The 20465-nt window shown below is 32.7% G+C and overlaps 1 protein-coding gene across 5 annotated transcripts; it reads left to right on the plus strand.

The window, feature by feature from the left end:
* Window positions 1–269: 269 nt before the first annotated feature.
* On the plus strand, window positions 270–10295 carry LOC104222953 (transcription factor TGA9-like). Of its 5 annotated transcripts, none has more exons than XM_009774293.2 (13): window positions 270–343; window positions 879–1049; window positions 1266–1360; window positions 1720–1802; window positions 2326–2580; window positions 3286–3330; window positions 3473–3532; window positions 3615–3692; window positions 3839–3887; window positions 5074–5348; window positions 6921–7142; window positions 9013–9155; window positions 9794–10295. In XM_009774293.2, the coding sequence occupies exons 2-13, from the start codon at window positions 910–912 to the stop codon at window positions 9879–9881; spliced, it is 1533 nt and encodes a 510-aa protein (XP_009772595.1). In that variant the 5' UTR covers window positions 270–343; window positions 879–909; the 3' UTR covers window positions 9882–10295. The 5 variants fall into 5 exon arrangements, with proteins under 5 accessions (XP_009772595.1, XP_009772597.1, XP_009772594.1 ...); XM_009774292.2 differs by lacking the exon at window positions 270–343 and adding an exon at window positions 373–776; XM_009774291.2 differs by lacking the exon at window positions 270–343 and adding an exon at window positions 374–767.
* The last annotated feature ends 10170 nt before the right edge of the window (window positions 10296–20465 follow it).

The raw sequence follows: 20465 nt of genomic DNA on the forward strand, positions 1-20465 counted from the left end.
TGTCTCATTCTTATTCAAAATAAATACAAACAGATTTTGGTTGTAAAAAATATTTTATTCTTTTTTCTGTGGCTAGTACTTGCAACTCTGATGGGTTCTTACAAAAAGGGCCAATAAGAAAACACAGGCGGTTAGAGAGAGAGAGTGGAGTTGGAGTCACTGATTCTAGTGGGTTCCTGCCAAAGTCCCTACCCCCATTTTTTTTTTCTTCATGTACATAATATTGTTTTATATATGAAATAAAATATTCTTACTTTTTATGTTTTTTTTTCCACCCCCCGCAAAAGGCCTGAGAGAAAGAGGTTTGCAGCAGCAAGTACACGAGATATTATTGTACCAATAGGTGAGTTTCAAAATTTGATACAATAATTACTTGTGTGATAACAACAGGAGGGAGAGATCATAAAAAAGCTAACACCCCTCCCCTACCATCAAACAGAATAATCAGACAGTTTTCTTCTTGGAAGTAGAGAAAAAGAAAGCTGATTTCTTAGATAAAGACCCACATGAAAGAAATACTATCAAAAAGTGCCTAGCTTTGCCATATCCACAACAAGAGAGATACAAATAGCAACACAAACTTAGTAATGAAAAACACATGTTTTGAGAAATATACTTTGGACCCTCTTTTTGTTGAGGCTTCATATAGCTACATATATATGCTTTGACAAGAAAAAGCTTTGATCTTTTTAGTTTCTTTCTTTACTTCCTTTAGTCTCTTGTTTCTGAATAAGAGTTGGTCTTGTTCAAAAGATCCTTAAACTGAGGTGAAACGGGTAGTTTTATTGTTGTTTTGTTTTTTCATTTTTTTCAAAGCTATATAATCTAATATGTGTATTATCAAATGATATGTTGTGTTTTTTTTTCCTTTTGATCAGGAAGCTGAAGAATGGTCTGAAAGTTGTTTGCATGGAGAGTCAAAGAATAGGAGAGAGTGGTAGCTTGTCAGCTGAATCAGGACCTTCACACCACCATCACAATATGTCTTATGCACTTTTTCGTGGCCTAAATCCTCCTAATACAAGTTTCATGTATCATTCCTCTCCAAAGTAAGAATCTTATTTTTTGGCTCTTGAAAATTCTGTATTTTCCTCTTCGTATATGAGCTGTTTCTTATCTTTCTTGAGCCGAGTATCTATCGGATTCTCTACCTTCCCAAGATAGGGTAAGGCCGCGCCTCTATAGTAGTTATTGTTGCCTCTTTGTATATGAGGATTTTTCTTGCAATTTGTAACATGGTTTTTTTTTTGACAATTCATGTGTAGTAATCAAGAACCGCCAGCTTTTGATTTTGGGGAGTTAGAAGAAGCTATTGTGTTACAAGGAGTTAAGATGAGCAATGATGAAGCAGCTAAAGCATGTATGCTTTTTTTTCCCTCTCTTTCTCTAGTTTTCTGACGTTTGCAAAGTGTAACCAACTCCTTATCCTAAAAAAGCAGAGAGAGCAATGAAGAGTAGTGTTGTTTGAATATGTCCTCTGTAAGAAGCTTACTATTTCCAATACAGTAATCATTCATATGTCAAATAGTTGAATGGCGTGGGATTACATACAAGGAAACTTGAACTCTTTGCATGATTTACTGACTCCATAACTGCTGCTCTACCAAAAGAAAAAAGAAAATAAAAAGGAAGTCTTTTTGTTACTTTCTCTTTAATTTGTTTGTTTTTATTTTTCATTGTGCTGATGTTGAGAGATTTTGCTTTTGTGATTCTGTGCAGCTTTATATGCAACTACAAACAGACCTGCTGCAACTCTGGAGATGTTCCCTTCTTGGCCTACGAGATTCCATCACACCCCAAGGGTACATCTACCAAAAATTAATTCATCTTGCCCATTTTTACTATTATAGCTTCAACTTTTATCCATAATAGGAAACTCTTTTTTAACTTCTACAGTATTTCTCAATAAACTTGTTGAGTTTTACTTTAGTTGATTTGGGAAGGTTGGCAATGGAGCTTCTGAGATTTTCAGAGCTAACTTAAGTTATATAGCCTGAAACTGTAATATCTTTTTACTGAATCAGTGTAGTTGTGATAATACGTGAGTTAACGTCAGGGCGATGCTACACGTCTTAAAAAGGGTGATCAGTTGATCATAGGTGTCGAAAAAATATAGTGTATATGTAGATAAAATATTAGATATTAGATATATATAATATATATTTAACATTCTTTGTCCGAAGAATTTTTTTCCACTTCTTTCAAGTTTGAATACCTTTGAAAAAATATTTGGCTTCACCACTAGTTAAAGTTCTTATTAAATTACTAATGAGCATTTATCTTTTGCATCGTCAGATAGAACTTAAATTCGTCTTTTGAATACAGGGAAGCTCAAAATCAGGAGGAGAAGAGAGTAGTAATTCAGGTTCAGCACTAAACACTTATTCAAGCAGAGGTGAACCTCATTTGGAACCAGAATCTCCTATCAGTGGAAAACCATCTTCAGATTACCAGTCCCTTGAACAGAATCAGCAGCAGCAACTTCAACTACCACAACAACAACTTCAAGAAATGGCAAGTGATAGTCCAAGAACAGGAGTGTCACACAGTGAACCAGCTTCAAAATCCAACTATGAAAAGGTTTTTTTTTACACTCTGTATAGATACAAAAAAATACAAATCCCAACAAGTGCCAAGATAATAAAATAAGAGCAGAGTTTTCTGATCTTATTGATTTTCTGATTTATATTCTGACAAGAGATAAGGGAAACAGAGTATCTTTACAGTAACTATACTATTTGTTTTTTTATCATTTTTCTTTCCAAAAAAATGAAATGGTTTTTTTATGACTAACTTTTAGAACTGTAGTTTAAGTTTTAGTTCATAATGGTCATCTACCATCCCCAGAACTGTAGTTAACTCCTTGTCCTTTAATCTTTCTTGGAAGTAGAGATACCAAATCCAGAAGAATGCCAGGTGATTTTATGGATTTGCTCATGTTAACATCATCAGATATATACTAGTATATATTTTATTGTTTTCCGGAAATAAAATATAATATATGCCTACAGTCTACAGTTGAACAGTATTTTATATAATTACAAATTGATTTTTAGTCAAATATCATAAAGTCTTCCAAAAGATACCTGCCATTTTTGACACGTTATACCTCTTATTTAATTGCTAAGAATATAAAAAAGGTGACACAAGGTCATGAAGATAAGGAGAAAAATCCTAACTTAACGCAATTGCAGAATTTTTTTGTAAAAAGTGTTTACTTTTCATGTTAATCAACTAAATTTAATTTACATAATATAATTTATATTTTTAACTTATTTTATGCAGAGAAAGGGTGTTGGTTCAACCTCAGATAGGGTGGTTGATGCTAAGGTGGTGCCAGCATTATATTATCCATCTTTAATTTATTTTGTTCCCTCAGTGGACCCTTTATTATGTTATTATTAGTATTATTATATTCTAATAATTTTAATAGATTTCATAAAATAAGTTATGTTAATTTTGTTTACTGCAGACTTTGAGACGTTTAGCTCAAAATAGAGAAGCAGCAAGGAAAAGCAGACTAAGAAAAAAGGTAAAAATAAATTATCCTTTCTTTCAGCCATGAAATCTGAAGCTGCTCTGCATATTGAAGTATTATATTTGGGTATGTGCAGGCTTATGTACAACAACTAGAAACAAGTAGGATAAGACTTGCTCAGCTAGAACAAGAACTTCAGAGGGCTAGATCTCAGGTTTGATAATCTTTGAAAGTGACGAAAATTATCAAAAGTATTTTTCTAATATTTGATTAAATTATTTTTGTCTGACTAAACATATCCTAAATTCAAATGGAAATTTAATTAATAGATTTTTCATGTTGATTGGTTGTGTCAACCAGGGGCTTTTCATGGGAGGTGCTGCTGCTGCAGGTGCTAATATCAGCTCTGGTAAAGTTTAAACTTTTTTTATCACCTCGGCAAATTATTTTTGGGGTTTTTTTTGGGTTGGTTTGGAATTATAGAAGTTGTGTATTTTATACTCCTATTAAACAAAATACTATAAATATAAACTTGTGGAGGGTGGCAGTGCGTATACGGTAGATATGGAGTTAATATATTAATGCTATGAAACAAAAAGATGAAATTGGTCAATCTTGATAGTGACATGTAAGATAAAGTTTTTACAGTTTTGACAATATGCAGCATCCAAAATCTGAATTTTCAGAACTGTAAGTTTCAGTCAATAGAGCCATTTTTTCAGGTCAAAGCTTGTAATTCTTGGTTTCTGAATTTGGACTGAAGAAAAAAGTACTCTTCATTTGACCGTAGCAAATTATCTGTTTTAGGTATAATAACGTGTCAAAATTTATTAAGTACTAAGTACCCTTGTTTCAAAATTGTTAAAGCCTCAACTTAGACGAAACATGTTTTAATATCAACTAAATTTTGCAAAAATAACATAGTTTCAATCCTGAGCTTGTTCGTGTTATCTTTTTCAATGGTTTTGCATTGGTGAACATGCTAACAAAACGTAATTTATAAAAAAACATCATTAAAAAGACCAAGACACATATGAAAAGTAACAAAATTATCATTTTTAAGTAATGTGTCGAGAGTTACACATGCCTTTTAGATTTCTCTTTCTTTTATAAAACAATGAATTTTTCTATTGGGTCCTAATAAGTCATGTCATTAAGCGCAAAATTGAGAATGTTAAGATTAACTAATTTTTAAAAATAGGATATTATTTTTTAAAGACAAACTACAAAAAAAAGTGTATCACATAAAATGAAACAATATAATAATATATGATAAGGATCGGATGAACCTATGTGCTATGTTGAGGGGACACCGACCCCGTAAACTTCGGCAAAAGTTTTGTATATGTATACTTTGAAAATGATTAATTTAAATCACTTGGCATCCTGAACGCTAAAAGCCTTTAGGAGGTATTGGTTGAGTAGTATATTATGCCCCTGTCGCGTTAAAATCCCGGTACGCCTCTGAATTAAGGATAAATTTTATAATAGACTTGTATAATGGCATCTTAGTATTTGCATACTCATATAGCATGCATGGGACAATATTTCTTCCTTAAAATAACCGTAGTTACAAAGAACGTGTATATACATAGCAGGTGCTGCAATGTTTGATATGGAATATTCAAGATGGTTAGATGACGATCAAAGGCACATTTCTGAGCTTCGAACTGCATTGCAAGCACATCTAGGAGATGGTGATCTTAGAATAATTGTAGATGGATATATTGCTCATTACGATGAAATTTTCCAACTCAAAGGAGTTGCTGCTAAATCTGATGTATTTCATCTCATTACTGGAATGTGGACTACCCCCGCTGAACGTTGCTTCCTTTGGATGGGCGGTTTTAGGCCCTCGGAGCTAATCAAGGTAAGGATTTCAGTATTTCGTGTTTAAGATGGAGGATGTTTTATATAGTTTGAACATATATACGATAGATCTAAGTATTAAAATAATTAAGTTGTTAGTGTAATTAATAGGAGTATATTGTAGTAGAACTGGTAAAGTTACTACCATGTAACCAGACAGGGGCGGACCCACGTGCTATTAAGTGGGTTTAATTGAACCCGCTTCGTCAAAAAATTATACGGTATGTATTGATAATTATATCCAAAAATAGAGAAACACTCGTATAAAACAATTATTTGAACCCACTCGTGGCAACTCATCTCCTTGCCCGGGCGGTCATGAGGCTGAGGGTTCAAATATAACATGAGGCCTTGATTTCGATTCCAGCTGGTGCCTCTCCGTATTTAGGTTTTGCGTATTGTTCGCACTGGAAGCTTGTCTTCTTGATATTAGCTTAGGCTTCTATTTGTCATATTTCCTATTTCACTCTAAGTTTCTTTAATTCTTATTTATTCAAACATGTTTCTTTACTAGAATTCAATGAAAATTATTCTAAATTACTTAGAAGGATATACAAAATTACTTATAAATAAAGAAAGAGAGCTACACACTAAACCAAATAACTACTTCTTATTTATAAATAAAAAAAAGTTCTATATTTTGTTAGATATATCAGAGATAATAAGTTTATAAAGTGCATAAATTGATTTTTTTATTAAGTTTGAAAACTTGTTAAATGTGTTAAGTTAAATTAATAAAACGTTAAAAATAAAAATGAATTGGCTTTTATATTTTGTTCATATATGCCCAACTTTTTTAAAAATGTTGAACACCGACTTTAAAATGACTTTATTTCGAGATCACTTTATGAACAAAAAGCCCCCTCCCCCCCCAAAAAAAAAAAGGCTGAATCCTACTTGTCATACTCGACACCATTTGTAATACTTGTTATCGTCTTTTGACTGAACCCACTTGTTCAAAATCCTGGGTTCGCCACTGTGACCAGGAGGTCACGTGTTCGAGCCGTGAAAATAGCCTTTTGCAAAAATGCAGGATAAGGCTGCGTACAATAGACCTTTGTGGTCCGGCCCTTCCCCGGACCCCGTGCATAACGGGAGCTTGGTGCACTAGGCTGCCATTTTCTTTATATTGACAGTTTGCCTTATCTTCAAGGTTACTAGTCTCGTCTTTTATGACAATTGTTAAGTGTAGTTATATTATAAATGACTTGATAGTGTAAAAATTCTTACAAACTGTCAGTCTATTAAAATTATACTCTTTATATACGGGGTTAATTATATTCTTAAATTACGGGAAGGGTGTAATTTATATGCTCTGATAATGTTTAAAAAAAATTATGCTATCAACGCAATTTAACTTGCTATAGAAGGGTAATAGTCTTATTTTACCAATTACTAATTTCATTTGTATTATGATAATTTTTTATAGTTATCTTATAAATGAACTAATTGTGTCAAAAAAAATTTATATGGCAAGGATATAGAAGTTATTAACTCTAGCTGGAAAGCCAAATTTGCTGATCTGCTGTGGCTGTGATATTTGTTGCAAGCTAAAGATATGATCTTTTATCAGATGTTGATAGCACAATTGGACCCGTTAACGCAGCAGCAAGTTGTTGGAATTTACAGTCTGCAGCAATCATCCCAACAGGCAGAAGAAGCACTTTCACAGGGTTTGGAACAATTACAACAATCTCTAATTGAAACTGTTGCCAATGGTTCTCTCAATGATGGTATGCATCATATGGCTGTTGCCCTAGGCAAGCTTGCCAATCTCGAAGGCTTCGTTCGCCAGGTAAATATATGTACAACGTCTTTCTTACTTTCTTAAACTTTGTGCGCAATTAATTTAATATCGTTATATAAAATGGAATGGAACGGAGTATGTGGGATGATCAAAAGTAAAAAGGGTCTTGGCTGTGTAAGCGCAGTACTAATATGAAGCTCGTATTCCACTGTCACATGATCCTTTAATTAATTTCAATGTCATACAAACTTTGTATAAAATAATAAGGTAGTATTCCCACTTTTTTTGTAGCCTTTTGAATAAAGAAAATGGTAAATTTAGGTATAGCAGTTTATAAAGCAATGTGCAAAACTGGTATGATATCTAATAATTAACCATCCACCTAAACTGATGAAAGGCAATTTTCTTATAGAATCGTAAGCTTTCACTCTTTTTATCACCTTGGTCTCCCAATAGAAAGTTTAAACTTTATAACCTAGACAGGTTATGCCAATGTCCATTCTCATTGAGTTATTTTTGTGCCTCAATTGATGGGGGATGGTGAAAAAGAAATTAAGATGAGGAAAGACTAGGACAAGACATTTTTTCTGTTTTAATCCTTTTTTTGGTTATAGATATCATCGCTTTAAAATCTTTTCACTTTGCTTTGTTTCATGGTATGGCTAAAGATTTCAAAAGTACTTTGTAGGTGGTCATGTCAATGAACAATTTGTGGTCTATATATAAAACGTCTATAATTAGGTTTTCTCACTTTTGAAACCGTGATAACTTGACCATTTGATTGGGATTTCATTTGAAAAAAAAGTAGAATCTAAATGCCCTTTTAATCTTGATTCTATAATATATAAAGGATGATTAAAAAAAAATATTCCATTGATAGGTACATTTTTCTCTTTGTAGGACTACCTTTTTACCTTCTAGAAAAGAGAGGAATCCTTCTCGGAGCACTTGTCTCGAAGCAATAGGATTTAAGTTATATACATGCAACGGAATAAAAAATCTATAATATCAATAAAGTTTTATCTACTATAGTATATTGTTACTCTATTATTCATGTTATTTATCATCCTTGTTTTGTTATTAGTTATATGTTTAGATCTACTTAATTCAATCGTTATAAATTTTTTATATATCATTAGTGCACAGAAATTAAACTCAATTGAAGACGACTTCTATTCAATATAAAATCTATTTGGCTGTTGTCAAAACAATGTCTTGTAGTTCCACTAAAAGGTGCTTGATTAAATTCCTAATACATTAGTCCCCACTATAACAATAATTGGTAAGTTAATGCATTTAGAGATGCCCCTCCCTTGGATTATGGCTTTGTTGTTTTGCTATTACTTAAGTATGTTTTTCATATATAATTATATGGGAATACCTTCATATTTTAACATACTGAACAAATAATGGAAGAGTATGAATTATTTTTAGATACATTAATTTTTCTCTAGGTCCACTTTAATTATAATGATAATATAACATTGCTTGATTTCTCATAGTTATTATCCTAATTGATCCTCCATATTACATTTTATTTGGATATGTTCCTATCTGAAAATGATGGCTGTGCAAATAAATTCCCTTGCAAGAGCTATCAGCAAAATTTTATAATCACGTTAACAAATTAGTCCAAATCATGGAAAGAAACACTACTACTAACCAAATAATTAGAATAATCCAAAAATCTTCGACAAAGACACCTTATATGATTTCAAAAATTCAACCAATTTGAAACTTTTATTTAAAGACTAGGCCCTCCTTGCCTGATATTTAGTGGGTCCATCTCCAACTTTTAATTGATTATTTTGGTTTGATTAAGATGTTTCTACTAATAATATTTTCTTGTCTCTAGCTATATATCCTAGAGAATGTAGGATTTTGACTTCTTTTTTGATCATTTTGAATTTAATTTCAGGCTGATAATTTGAGACAACAAACGCTTCATCAATTGCACAGAATATTGACAGTTAGACAAGCAGCAAGGTGTTTCTTGGTGATAGGGGAATATTATGGTCGATTACGAGCCTTAAGTTCCCTATGGGCATCACGTCCTAGAGAGTAAGTTAAAAAATATATAAAAAAATAAAAAGTTCAAAAACATATTACAACATATGTTGCTCGGATTCTTTATAAACATTATCGCATCCTTATTGGATTCTTAAAAAATATACTATTTTTGGGGAATTCATAACATGCCCGGCAACATTTTCAAGAATCAGAACAATATAGATTACCACTACGTGTCTAGTTAATTAATTGACATGAAAAGAGAAAAATAGCAAATGAAACTTCCTATAGTCCTTTTTCTTAATCATGCTTACAGTTACGTACAAAGTAGCTAAAAAGGGAAAAGAGAGAAAGAATGAAAAGAACCCATAGATGCTTACGGTAATTACTAGTAGGTATGAAATATCTTATAATTTGAAATGACGGGAAAAAGATTATTATCAAACAATACTCTTTCAGTTTTTATTTTATGTGGTTGTACATTTAATTGGATACATAGTCCAAGAAAGAAAATTTCGTTTAATATGTAACAAAAGTATTCTTAAAATTGTAGTCTTAAATCAAAAGTTATCTTAAAAATTTATAATCTTAAATATGACACGACATTTTATTAAACACCTTTGTAGAAGTACGAGATATTGTTAGGAATTCTACTCATATAATGACTTTTAACCACTTTTGGTTTTTAGGACGATGATGGCCGATGATAACTCATGTCAAACAACAACAGAGTTGCAGATGATACAAGCCTCCCAGCACCATTTCTCAAATATGTAATCAAGTCATTCTTAGCGCGAGCATATGTCCATTCCTTCTTTGATGACTTAAATTTGTTGACATGGATTGAAAGGAAGTTGAGAATGGACATAAATCTCTTGATGATGACCAAGTTGTCGCATTATGGTTCTGCGAGCTACGTATTTAGATGAGATAAGATAGGATTTTTCCTCTCTCTTTTATTTATTTGATGTAGTTTCTTGATATCTCTATATTATTACTCTTGATCTTGTAAATGTATAAATCAATTTTATTCTCCACCAGGAAACTTATCATTAGGGGTAATGAAATAACATTAAAAATAGCAAAAAAGAATGTGTGTGTATATATATGAAGATGTTATAAAATAAAAGCAATGCAGTAAAATGTAAACAAGAAGAGATAGAGAGAATGGAGAAGTGTTTTCTTCTTTCACTTTGGTGTAATTTTTCATTGCAATTACATGGTCTTTTATAGGCATAAAAAGTAAAGATGATGGACATAAAATAGGAAATTTAATCTTTAAGTTATTCACAACATGGGCATCCAATGTAGCATCCAATGTAGTATCCAAAGTAGTATCCAATGTACAAACTATTCATAACACTCCCCCTTGGATGTCCATGTAAGATAATGTGCCTCATTAAAAACTTACAAAAAAAATATTGGGATGTACATAGTTATTTATAATATGCATTGTTTGCTGCCTCATTAAAAACCTTACCAGGAAAACCCAGTGGGACAAAACCTTGGTTAAGGAAAAGAGTGCAGCGTGTAGTTACTCCCCCTGATGAAAAATCACTTAATGTCTCGAAGACGACGCATTCCAATCTTATATATCAGCTTTTCAAATATTGAGGTTGGTAATGCCTTAGTGAACAGATCAGCCAAATTATCACTTGAACGAACTTGTTGTACATCTATTTCACCATTCTTCTGAAGATCATGAGTGAAAAAGAATTTCGGTGAAATGTGTTTTGTTCTATCTCCTTTGATATATCCTCCTTTCAATTGAGCTATGCATGCAGCATTGTCTTCATACAATATTGTTGGAATATTCTCTTTCGAAGAAAGACCACATGTTTGCTGAATGTGTTGAGTTATAGATCTTAACCAAACGCATTCTCGACTTGCTTCGTGAATGGCTATTATCTCTGCATGATTTGAAGAAGTAGCAACCATAGTTTGTTTTGTCGAACGCCATGATATGGTTGTACCTCCACTTGTAAATAAATAGCCTATCTGAGATCGACCTTTGTGTGGATCAGACAAATATCCTGCATCTGCATAACCAATCAATGATAGCTTGGATTCATTTGAATAAAATAAACTCATATCAATGGTCCCTTGGAGGTATCTGAATATATGTTTAATACCATTCCAGTGTCTTTGTGTTGGCGAAGTACTAAATCTTGCCAATAAGCTTACTGAGAAAGCTATATCTGGTCGGGAATTATTGGCAAGATACATTAATGCCCCAATTGCACTAAGATATGGTACTTCGGCACCAAGAAGCTCTTCATCATTTTCATGAGGTCGGAATGGATCTTTCTTTATATCAAGTGATCTCACAACCATCGGGGTACTCAATGGATGTGCTTTATCCATATAGAATCGCTTTAAAATCTTTTCGGTGTATGTCGATTGATGGACAAATATTCCATCTTTCATATACTCAATTTGTAGACCAAGACAAAATTTTGTCTTTCCAAGATCTTTCATTTCAAATTCTTTCTTCAAACAGTCTACTGTTTTTGGAAGCTCCCCAGGAGTTCCAATGATATTTAAATCATCAACATACACAGCGATTATAACAAATTCAGATCCAGACCTTTTTATAAAAACACAGGGACAAATTGGATCATTTTTGTACCCTTCTTTCAACAGGTATTCACTCAGGCGATTGTACCACATACGTCCTGATTGTTTCAATCCGTATAAAGATTTCTGAAGCTTTATTGAACAAGTTTCTCGAAAATTTTTATATGCTTCTGGCACTTTAAATCCCTCAGGTACTTTCATAAAAATTTCGTTGTCTAATGATCCATACAAATAGGCTGTAACAACATCCATTAGATGCATATCAAGTTTTTCTTGCACTGCCATATTTATGAGATACCTGAAGGTGATAGCATCCACTACAGGAGAATATGTCTCCATATAATCAATTCCAGGCCTTTGGGAAAACCCTTGTGCCACAAGTCGTGCTTTATATCTAACGACTTCATTTTTATCATTTCGTTTTCGCATAAAAACCCATTTATACCCTACTGGCTTTATGACTTCAGGTGTTCGAACTATGGGTCCGAAGACTTCATGTTTTCCAAGTGAAGTTAACTCTGCCTGGATAGCGTCTTTCCATTTTGGCTAATCATTTCTCTATCTACATTCATTGACAGATTTTGGTTCAAGATCCTCATCTTGTTGCATTATTTCAACAGCAACATTATAAGCAAAAATGTTATCGATAACAATATTATTCTGGTTCCATCTTTTCCCGGTTGAGACGTAACTTATTGATATCTCTTCATTTTCATTATTTTTAGGTACCTGGACCTCCCCTAAGGTCTTATCATTTGTTACGTCTTGGGGCTCTTCTTGAGCCACTACCTCTGTGTTATGTTCACTTTGATCACTTGCTCCTTTTCTTCTTCGAGGATTTTTATCTTTAGAACCGATTGGTCTACCACGTTTCAAGCATGGCTTAGACTCATTTGCTTTAATTAATTGTTCTGTCGGGATATCAACTCGAATTGGAGCATTAGCAGCTGGAATATGTGACTTAGTCACCCTTGGTAGGTTAGTGAATGCATCTGGCAATTGATTTGCAATATTTTGTAAATGAATAATCTTTTGAACCTCTTGTTCACATTGATTTGTTCGAGGATCTAAATGAGACAGTGATAATGCATTCCAATCTATCTTCTTTTTCAGCTGCTTATTTTCTCCCCCTAATGTTGGATATACTGATTCATTAAAATGGCAATCAGAAAATCTTGCCGTAAATAAATCTCCAGTCATCGGCTCTAGATATTTTATAATAGAAGGAGATTCATATCCAACATATATCCCCAACCTTCTTTGAGGACCCATCTTTGTGCGTTGTGGTGGAGCAATTGGAACATATATCGCACAACCAAAGATCCTAAGATGGGAAATATTTGGCTCCTGACCAAAAGCCAATTGCAATGGGGAGACTTTATGATAACTTGTGGGCCTTATCCGCACAAGTGCTGCTGCGTGCAAAATAGCATGACCCCATACTGAAATGGGAAGTTTTGTTCTCATAAGCATTGGTCTAGCAATTAATTGGAGGCGTTTGATCAATGATTCTGCTAGACCATTTTGTGTATGAACATGAGCAACCGGATGCTCAATTGTTATCCCAGTTGAAATACAATAATCATTAAAGGCTTGGGATGTAAACTCACCGGCATTATCAAGACGAATTGTCTTAATTGCATAATCTGGAAATTGTGCTCTTAGCTTTATTATTTGAGCCAACAATCTCGCAAATGTCATATTGCGAGTTGATAGTAAGCACACATGTGACCATCTTGTAGATGCATCTACCAAAACCATATAATATTTGAATGGTCCACATGGAGGGTGAATGGGCCCACATATATCACCCTGTATACGTTCCAGAAATGCAGGGGATTCCATCCTAACTTTAATAGTTGATGGTCTAATAATTAATTTTCCTTGAGAACACGCAGCACAAGAGAATTCCTTAAATTGAAGAATCTTCTGATTCTTCATTGCATGTCCATGTGAATTCTCAATTATTCACATCATATTAGAACCAGGATGGCCCAACCGGTCATGCCAAATAATAAAATTATCTTGATTAGTAAACTTCTCGTTTACTACGACATGTGTTTCAATCCTGCTAATACTTGTGTAGTATAAGCCGGAGGAAAGAACAGGTAACATTTCAAGCACATATTTCTTACCGGACATTATTTTAGTAATATAAAGATATTCAATCTTTTCATCATTTGTAGTCTCAATATGATAGCCATTTTGGCGAATATCTTTGAAACTTAATAAGTTTCTTTGAGATTTACTACAATATAGTGCTTCATCAATAACCAAATTTGTTCCTCCTGGTAGTAATAAATTGGCTCTTCCAGAACCTTCAATTAATCTTGTACTACCGAATATGTATTAACAGTCGCTTCTTTCATTACCAAATAAGAGAAATATCACTTATCTTTTAAAATAGTGTGTGTTGTGGCACTATCCAGAAGACATATATCATCTTTATTAATCTTGAGTCCAACGGAAGACTGGGGAATTTTCATATTCTTCATAAAAAAGAAAAATAATACATCATAAGAAATATGAAAGACAAGCAGGAAAAAAACATTAAAAAATACATTAGAAATGTAGAAACTAGCAACACATGATGCATTAGGAAAATACACTCAAGAAAAATAAACTAGTTGCAAACATAAACATAACAACTTTTATAGCTTCATTCCCCAGTAAGATGATTAGTTCTTCAGTCAATATCCTCAAAGAAGTCCCCAACTTCTAAATGAGTAATATTTGTTAGGCCTTCAAAATCATCATCTTTATATGCAAGATGTGCCTTAGAATCATATTTATTTGAGGGACCTGCTTCATCATCATTATTTTGAAAGGTCAAGTGTGCCTCCACATTATTTTCTTTTTTCTTGAGGGAGGCTTGATAAAGTTTGACAAAATGTTCTGGCGTACGACAAATGCGTGCCCAATGACCTCTCATACCACATCGGTGACACATACTAGCTTTACCTTTTGAATGATTAATTTGAGAACCCTTATTGTTCTCCAATTTATTTTCACCATAATGACGATAATTGTTTCGCCCCCTGCCACGTCCACGTTTACGACCATGTCCACGACCACGGTAATTATTTTATTTTCTTTCAAACTTATCATATATTGCTACAGCATTCACTTCCGGAAATGGAGCTGACCCAGTGGGACGGACTTCATGATTTTTCATTAATAGAGTATTATTCTGCTCAGCCACAAGTAGACATGTGATTAACTCAGAATATTTCTTAAAACCTTTTTCACGGTATTGTTGTTGTAGCACCACATTTGAAGCGTGAAAAGTAGAAAATATTTTTTCCAATAAGTCCTCATCTATGATAGTGTCTCCACATAATTTTAATAGCAAACTTACTTTAAAGATAGCAGAATTATACTCACTTACGATTTTAAAGTCTTGCAACCTTAAATGTATCCACTCATACCGAGCTTTCGGTAATACCGTAAGTTTTAGGTGGTCATATCGATCCTTCAAATTAATCCATAATTCAAGTGGATCTTTTACGGTTAAATATTCAGTTTTTAACCCTTCATGTAGATGATGACGAAGGAAAATCATGGCCTTCGCTTTATCCTGATTTGATGCTTCATTTCCTTGTATAATAGTATTTCCAAGACCTTTAGCGTCAAGGTGAATTTCAGCATCAAGAACCCATGATAAATAGTTCCTCCCGGTGATGTCAAGTGCCACAAATTCAAGTTTTGATAAATTTGACATAGTGAAAACTATCATAAAAGATGAATAAGTTAGAGAAATAATTATAATAATAAACAATTAATGAAAACAAAACGATTAAGGTAAAAGAAATGAAAATAGAGCTATATCATGTTAACAATCTACTATTTCATTTTATTCTTGCCATAAAGTAGAAATTACATACTTGTTTCATTTCACTTTATATTATTGATATATATGTGTTAATAGAACTGAACGTGACTAACATTATTTATATGTTCCAATAAATATAAAGTAATTAAACTATAAAATTATTGCTTGTCAATTTATTTCTCACAGTTCTTCAAAATGCCTTAAAGATATGTTTTGATCTAGGGAGTCCATGAATATTATAAGTATGACATTAGTGCATAGCTAGTTTGATGACTTTGAGGTCCTCTAAGAGTTGAGCACGGAAGGAAATAGTTATTTTATCACTGCAATGTACTTAAACTATTTAAGATGCCCAAGCGCACAAGTAATCTGCAAACAATGAGCATATGATATGTACTGCCATAAATAAAATGATTATAATGATACATACCTTAATAAAATATGGCTCAACTTAGCGGGAGTTAAGAATAAAATTAGAGCTTCGTGCTGATAACGTGTTATAAAATAAAAGCAATGCAGTAAAATGTAAACAAGAAGAGATAGAGAGAATGGAGAAGTGTTTTCTTCTTTCACTTTGGTGTAATTTTTCATTGCAATTACATGGCCTTTTATAGGCATAAAAAGTAAAGATGATTGACATAAAATAAGAAATTTAATCTTTAAGTTATTCAACAACATAAACATCCAATTTAGCATCCAATGTAATATCCAATGTAGTATCCAAAGTAGTATCCAATGTACAAACTATTCATAACAAAGATTAATTATCTTTGAGCACCTTTTTCTTCGGGAAAGAAAGAATGGAGACAAGGGGTGTGGGTTGTTTTGGCGGTGGGTTGACAGAAATTAAATTGAGGACAAAAATAGGTTTGATTAATTGTTGTTTAGTTCATTATGTGAAGTGGTTGAGAAGATTATTTTAAAACAGAAGGGACAAATTAAAAATGGGAAGATAAGTTGGGTTTCCATTGTCTTTTCGCAAATGAAAAATACAATTGGCTTTGCTCTTGGTGGGCATGAAGAGGTTATCATTGTCCATATTTTAATGGAGAGGCTGCCAACTTAATTGGCTGTTCAATAAATATATTACTATTATTAGCTATACTATATATATACTCCATTCGTTTCTATTTAGTTTTTATATTTATCCTTTTTAGAGTTAATTTGATTAACCTACGAAGTTAAATTAAATTAGTTTAATTTAATATTTTAAAATTAATTACTATTATTAGCTATACTATATATATACTCCATTCGTTTCTATTTAGTTTTTATATTTATCTTTTTTAGAGTTAATTTGATTAACCTACGAAGTTAAATTAAATTAGTTTAATTTAATATTTTAAAATTAAAATTAAATATTCAAAAATTATACAGAAAAATACTACGAGTAGCAATTCTTCTTATGTTTTTTCGATTGTTTTTTTAACAATTCTTTTCATGTCAATTTAGAAATTATATTTTAAATTAATTAAAAATTACATAATTTTGATTTCAAAAACTGAAAGCAACAAATAATTTGGATGTAGGGGGAGTACATAGAAGTGTGTTTATCTAATTGTTAACCCAATTTATTAATTTGAAATTGCAGTAACCCATAAATTTTAAATTTTGAATCCGCCTCTCATGCACTCCCACGATTTTGAGGAAGTTGGTTGTGGACTTTCTCTTTTGGGTAAAGTTGCACCACAATTTTCATTAATTCTAACATTAATGAGGTTGAGCAATCTGGGGTGGTTTAACAGTGTCTAGATATTGTGAAATATTAAAAATAAGAAAGAAAGGTCCCTATTTAAAAAAGGAAAATAATATGGAGAGGGGACATTTACAGAAATATTGAAATAAGTCCTTACTTCGAAAGAGATAACAAATAGAAAGAAAATAAGAGGTCCTATATTTAATTTAGAGGGGAAAAAACAAGAAATACTGCTGATGTAATCTATCTAGAGACAAAATGAAGTTCCTTGACCTCGCATCTGCGAATTTTGTGCCAAAAATCGCAATAATTCATCTTATGAGGCAAAATGTTAGCGATAAATTTCGAATTATTTTACGGACTATATACATAAAATTACGGCCACTTGGTTTTCTTAGGCTAATTAATGCAAATGATAATTGCTCTACTGTTTTTTCCGATTGGTTGTTTAAAAAAATCATCTTCTTTATTCTTTGAAATAATTTTAGAGATCTTTCCTCAGGTTTAGCTTCATAATACTAATCTCTAGTGTAGTTTACGATATTATGCTTATCTTTCTCGTTTTGCTTTGTTTTAACAGTTCCTTAATCTATTTTGCACTGATGCAAAAAATAAAATGATTTAACTAGTTTGCCCGTTTTAATATGATATGTTGTTTAATTGATTTTGACTGCTTCCTCTTTTTTTTTTTTTTTTTTTTTTGGTTCTATAGCAGTTACAGCACCACCAATCATAATGTGATTAACCTGCTTAAATGCATCGTACAAAATTAGGACACAAAAAAAAGTTATAATAACCTTTTTAGCGTGAAATATAAGTGGACGCGGATATTTTAATTTATATGCATATCTCAGGAGCCCCACAATTTATTTATTTTTTACTTTTTGTGTTGCTTCAGTTAAGATTTAGTTATTAAAACACAACAACGACATCAACTAACATGCTCCTATAGCTGATTAGCCCCTTTTCGCCGATAAATTTAGCTAAACAAAAAGTTATAATTTCAACTAATTTTACTTTTGATTGCCATCATAAGAAGCATTTCAAACTATATAATAAAATAATTAAAGGAAAAAAAGATTACATTAACTGTCATTATCGGCGTGCTTTGGCTAACCAAAAATTAGACTACTATTGGGTATTAGTAAAAGATTGTATAACATAATATTTCCTATTAAAAATGTTATGTCGTTTTACAAAGTAGGTTTTGGCTCATCTAAAAAGGCCGTGATGCTTTTGATCAGTACCTTCTACTTTATTAGAAGGCGAAAAGGAAATCAACGTTAATAAATCTTTGTCTTTGTCACACCTCCTTTTGGCGCGCCCGGCCCCGAAGAGTTAAATGCGCGAGGGGAGTTTTTCCAATTTAAGTGACATTATTCGAAATGGGATTATTTATTTAATTCAGAGTCGCCACTTGGGAAAGGTTTGGCTTTTGGTGTCCCAAGTCACCGGTTTATCTTGAATCCCAAATCGAGGAAATTTTCGACTTTTCCAAATGAAGTCTGCGAACCAGAAATTCTAAGTAAGGAATTTTGTTGACCCGAGGGAAGGTGTTAGGCACCCTCGAATCCCGTGGTTCTAGCACGGTCGCTTAAATTGTTATAATGGCTAGATATCTGATTTAAATACATGTTGTGACTTATGTGCTTTTATTAAGTTTAAACCGCTTTTGCTATTATCATTTATATTTATAGAATTGCAACGTCGTGAAAATGTATCTCGAACCACGTCACAATCAATGCACCCGTGATTGTTAACACATTTCGACTCCGTTGAGATTTGGATTTGGGTCACATCAATGTACACCCGAATTTAAGAATATAATTTAATTAAACCGTGCCTAAAAGAAAGTCTAACGCGTTATATTTTGGAGAAAAGCCGTGAGATTCACTAAACGACCTGTCCTGAATTCTAAATATTTATTATGGTTAGTTATTGAGGGCCCCGCAATTTGCATTCTTACTTGGCGAGGCTCGTCTCATTATTTTAGAAAAGGATATCCTGAAGCGACTACATTTCTATTACGTTTGTCTCTAAAAAGAATAAAAGAGAAAAATACCAAACTTACTTGTTTAAGCGACTAACATCCTAAATCTCTACTATATGTGACGAGTCCGAATTTTGCTTGATTGCCTAATTGGTTGTTTATGGGGTGAGGATTATTTCATGCCTCGTCTTCAAGGAGTGAATAAGCTTTGTTAATTTGATAGGAGAGATTGCAAGCAACAAATAACTCATACTAAATTTACATTAAACAAACCTTAAGTTTGAACTTTATAATTAACTTATTTAGGCTTGATAAATGAAATCGGCTACTTGTTAAAAAAAAACTACTGTTAATTGGATTCGAGAATGCCTATTAGTTTTCCTCGAAAGTCATCACATCATTCCGAAACAATGAATCTATATTGAAACCCATATTGAAACTATGTAGAAACAAGTAATCTAACAAAAAGGGTAGGCGTACATTATCACCCTGTTAACGTAACGCTGCATGAGAATTAGTTTGGGGTACACTTATCTTGAAGTCAAATGGAACCGAATATAGCAGATTCGATAGTTCAGAGATCTAGGCAAAAATACATACATATGCTTGCTATGATTCTATGTTGTGATGTCATAACTGAAACAAAACTAACGGTTGTATGCCTTAAAACACATCTGATCTAACAAGCAAATGCTATCTAATTGTTCATCTCAACTTAAGATGTATGTTAATTTATACAGAATATTTGCAGTTTTGCAGTTAAACAAATACAGGCTAAACTAGCATTCAACCTACTTTGAACACAAGTATTATAAAGTAAACAGACATTTGTTTCTTTATTTCTGCTTCAAACTTCAAACTTTCAACAACATATAGTTTCAGAAGTTGTGTACCTGGAAATGTTTGACAATTGAAGAAAAAAGGGGAGTCAGCAGAGTAACAATGGCAACAAGTGCAGCAGCAGTAACAGCAGGTAACCAATAGAACAAATCCCAGTGCAAGATGCAGTTAGAGCCGATGGAAAATGGCAAAAATAAAACAATTTCCCAGTAGTGTGGAATCAGAAGTTAGGCAGAACAAATCCAGAAGTGAACTAGTGCTACCACCCAACCAGTAACCTCAAACAAGACTCAGAAGAAAACAATATGGAGCAAGGAAATCCAGACCAGTGAGAATCAAGACAAAGATGAAAATGCAGTCCCTTTTTCTGTGATATGCCTCTGTCTATCTATTTCTGTCTGTCTGTGTATCTATCCAAAAATCCCC

Source organism: Nicotiana sylvestris, chromosome 11 (genome assembly GCF_000393655.2).
Source record: "Nicotiana sylvestris chromosome 11, ASM39365v2, whole genome shotgun sequence".
Taxonomy (NCBI): Eukaryota; Viridiplantae; Streptophyta; class Magnoliopsida; order Solanales; family Solanaceae; genus Nicotiana; species Nicotiana sylvestris.

Excerpts from the sequence above, each read along its gene's own strand:
- LOC104222953 (XM_009774293.2), top strand. The coding sequence starts at position 910 with ATGGAGAGTCAAAGAATAGGAGAGAGTGGTAGCTTGTCAGCTGAATCA. Across the intron at positions 2,581-3,285 it reads CAAAATCCAACTATGAAAAG|AGAAAGGGTGTTGGTTCAAC; the intron begins GTTTTTTTTTAC and ends TATTTTATGCAG. Across the intron at positions 3,693-3,838 it reads TTCAGAGGGCTAGATCTCAG|GGGCTTTTCATGGGAGGTGC; the intron begins GTTTGATAATCT and ends TGTGTCAACCAG.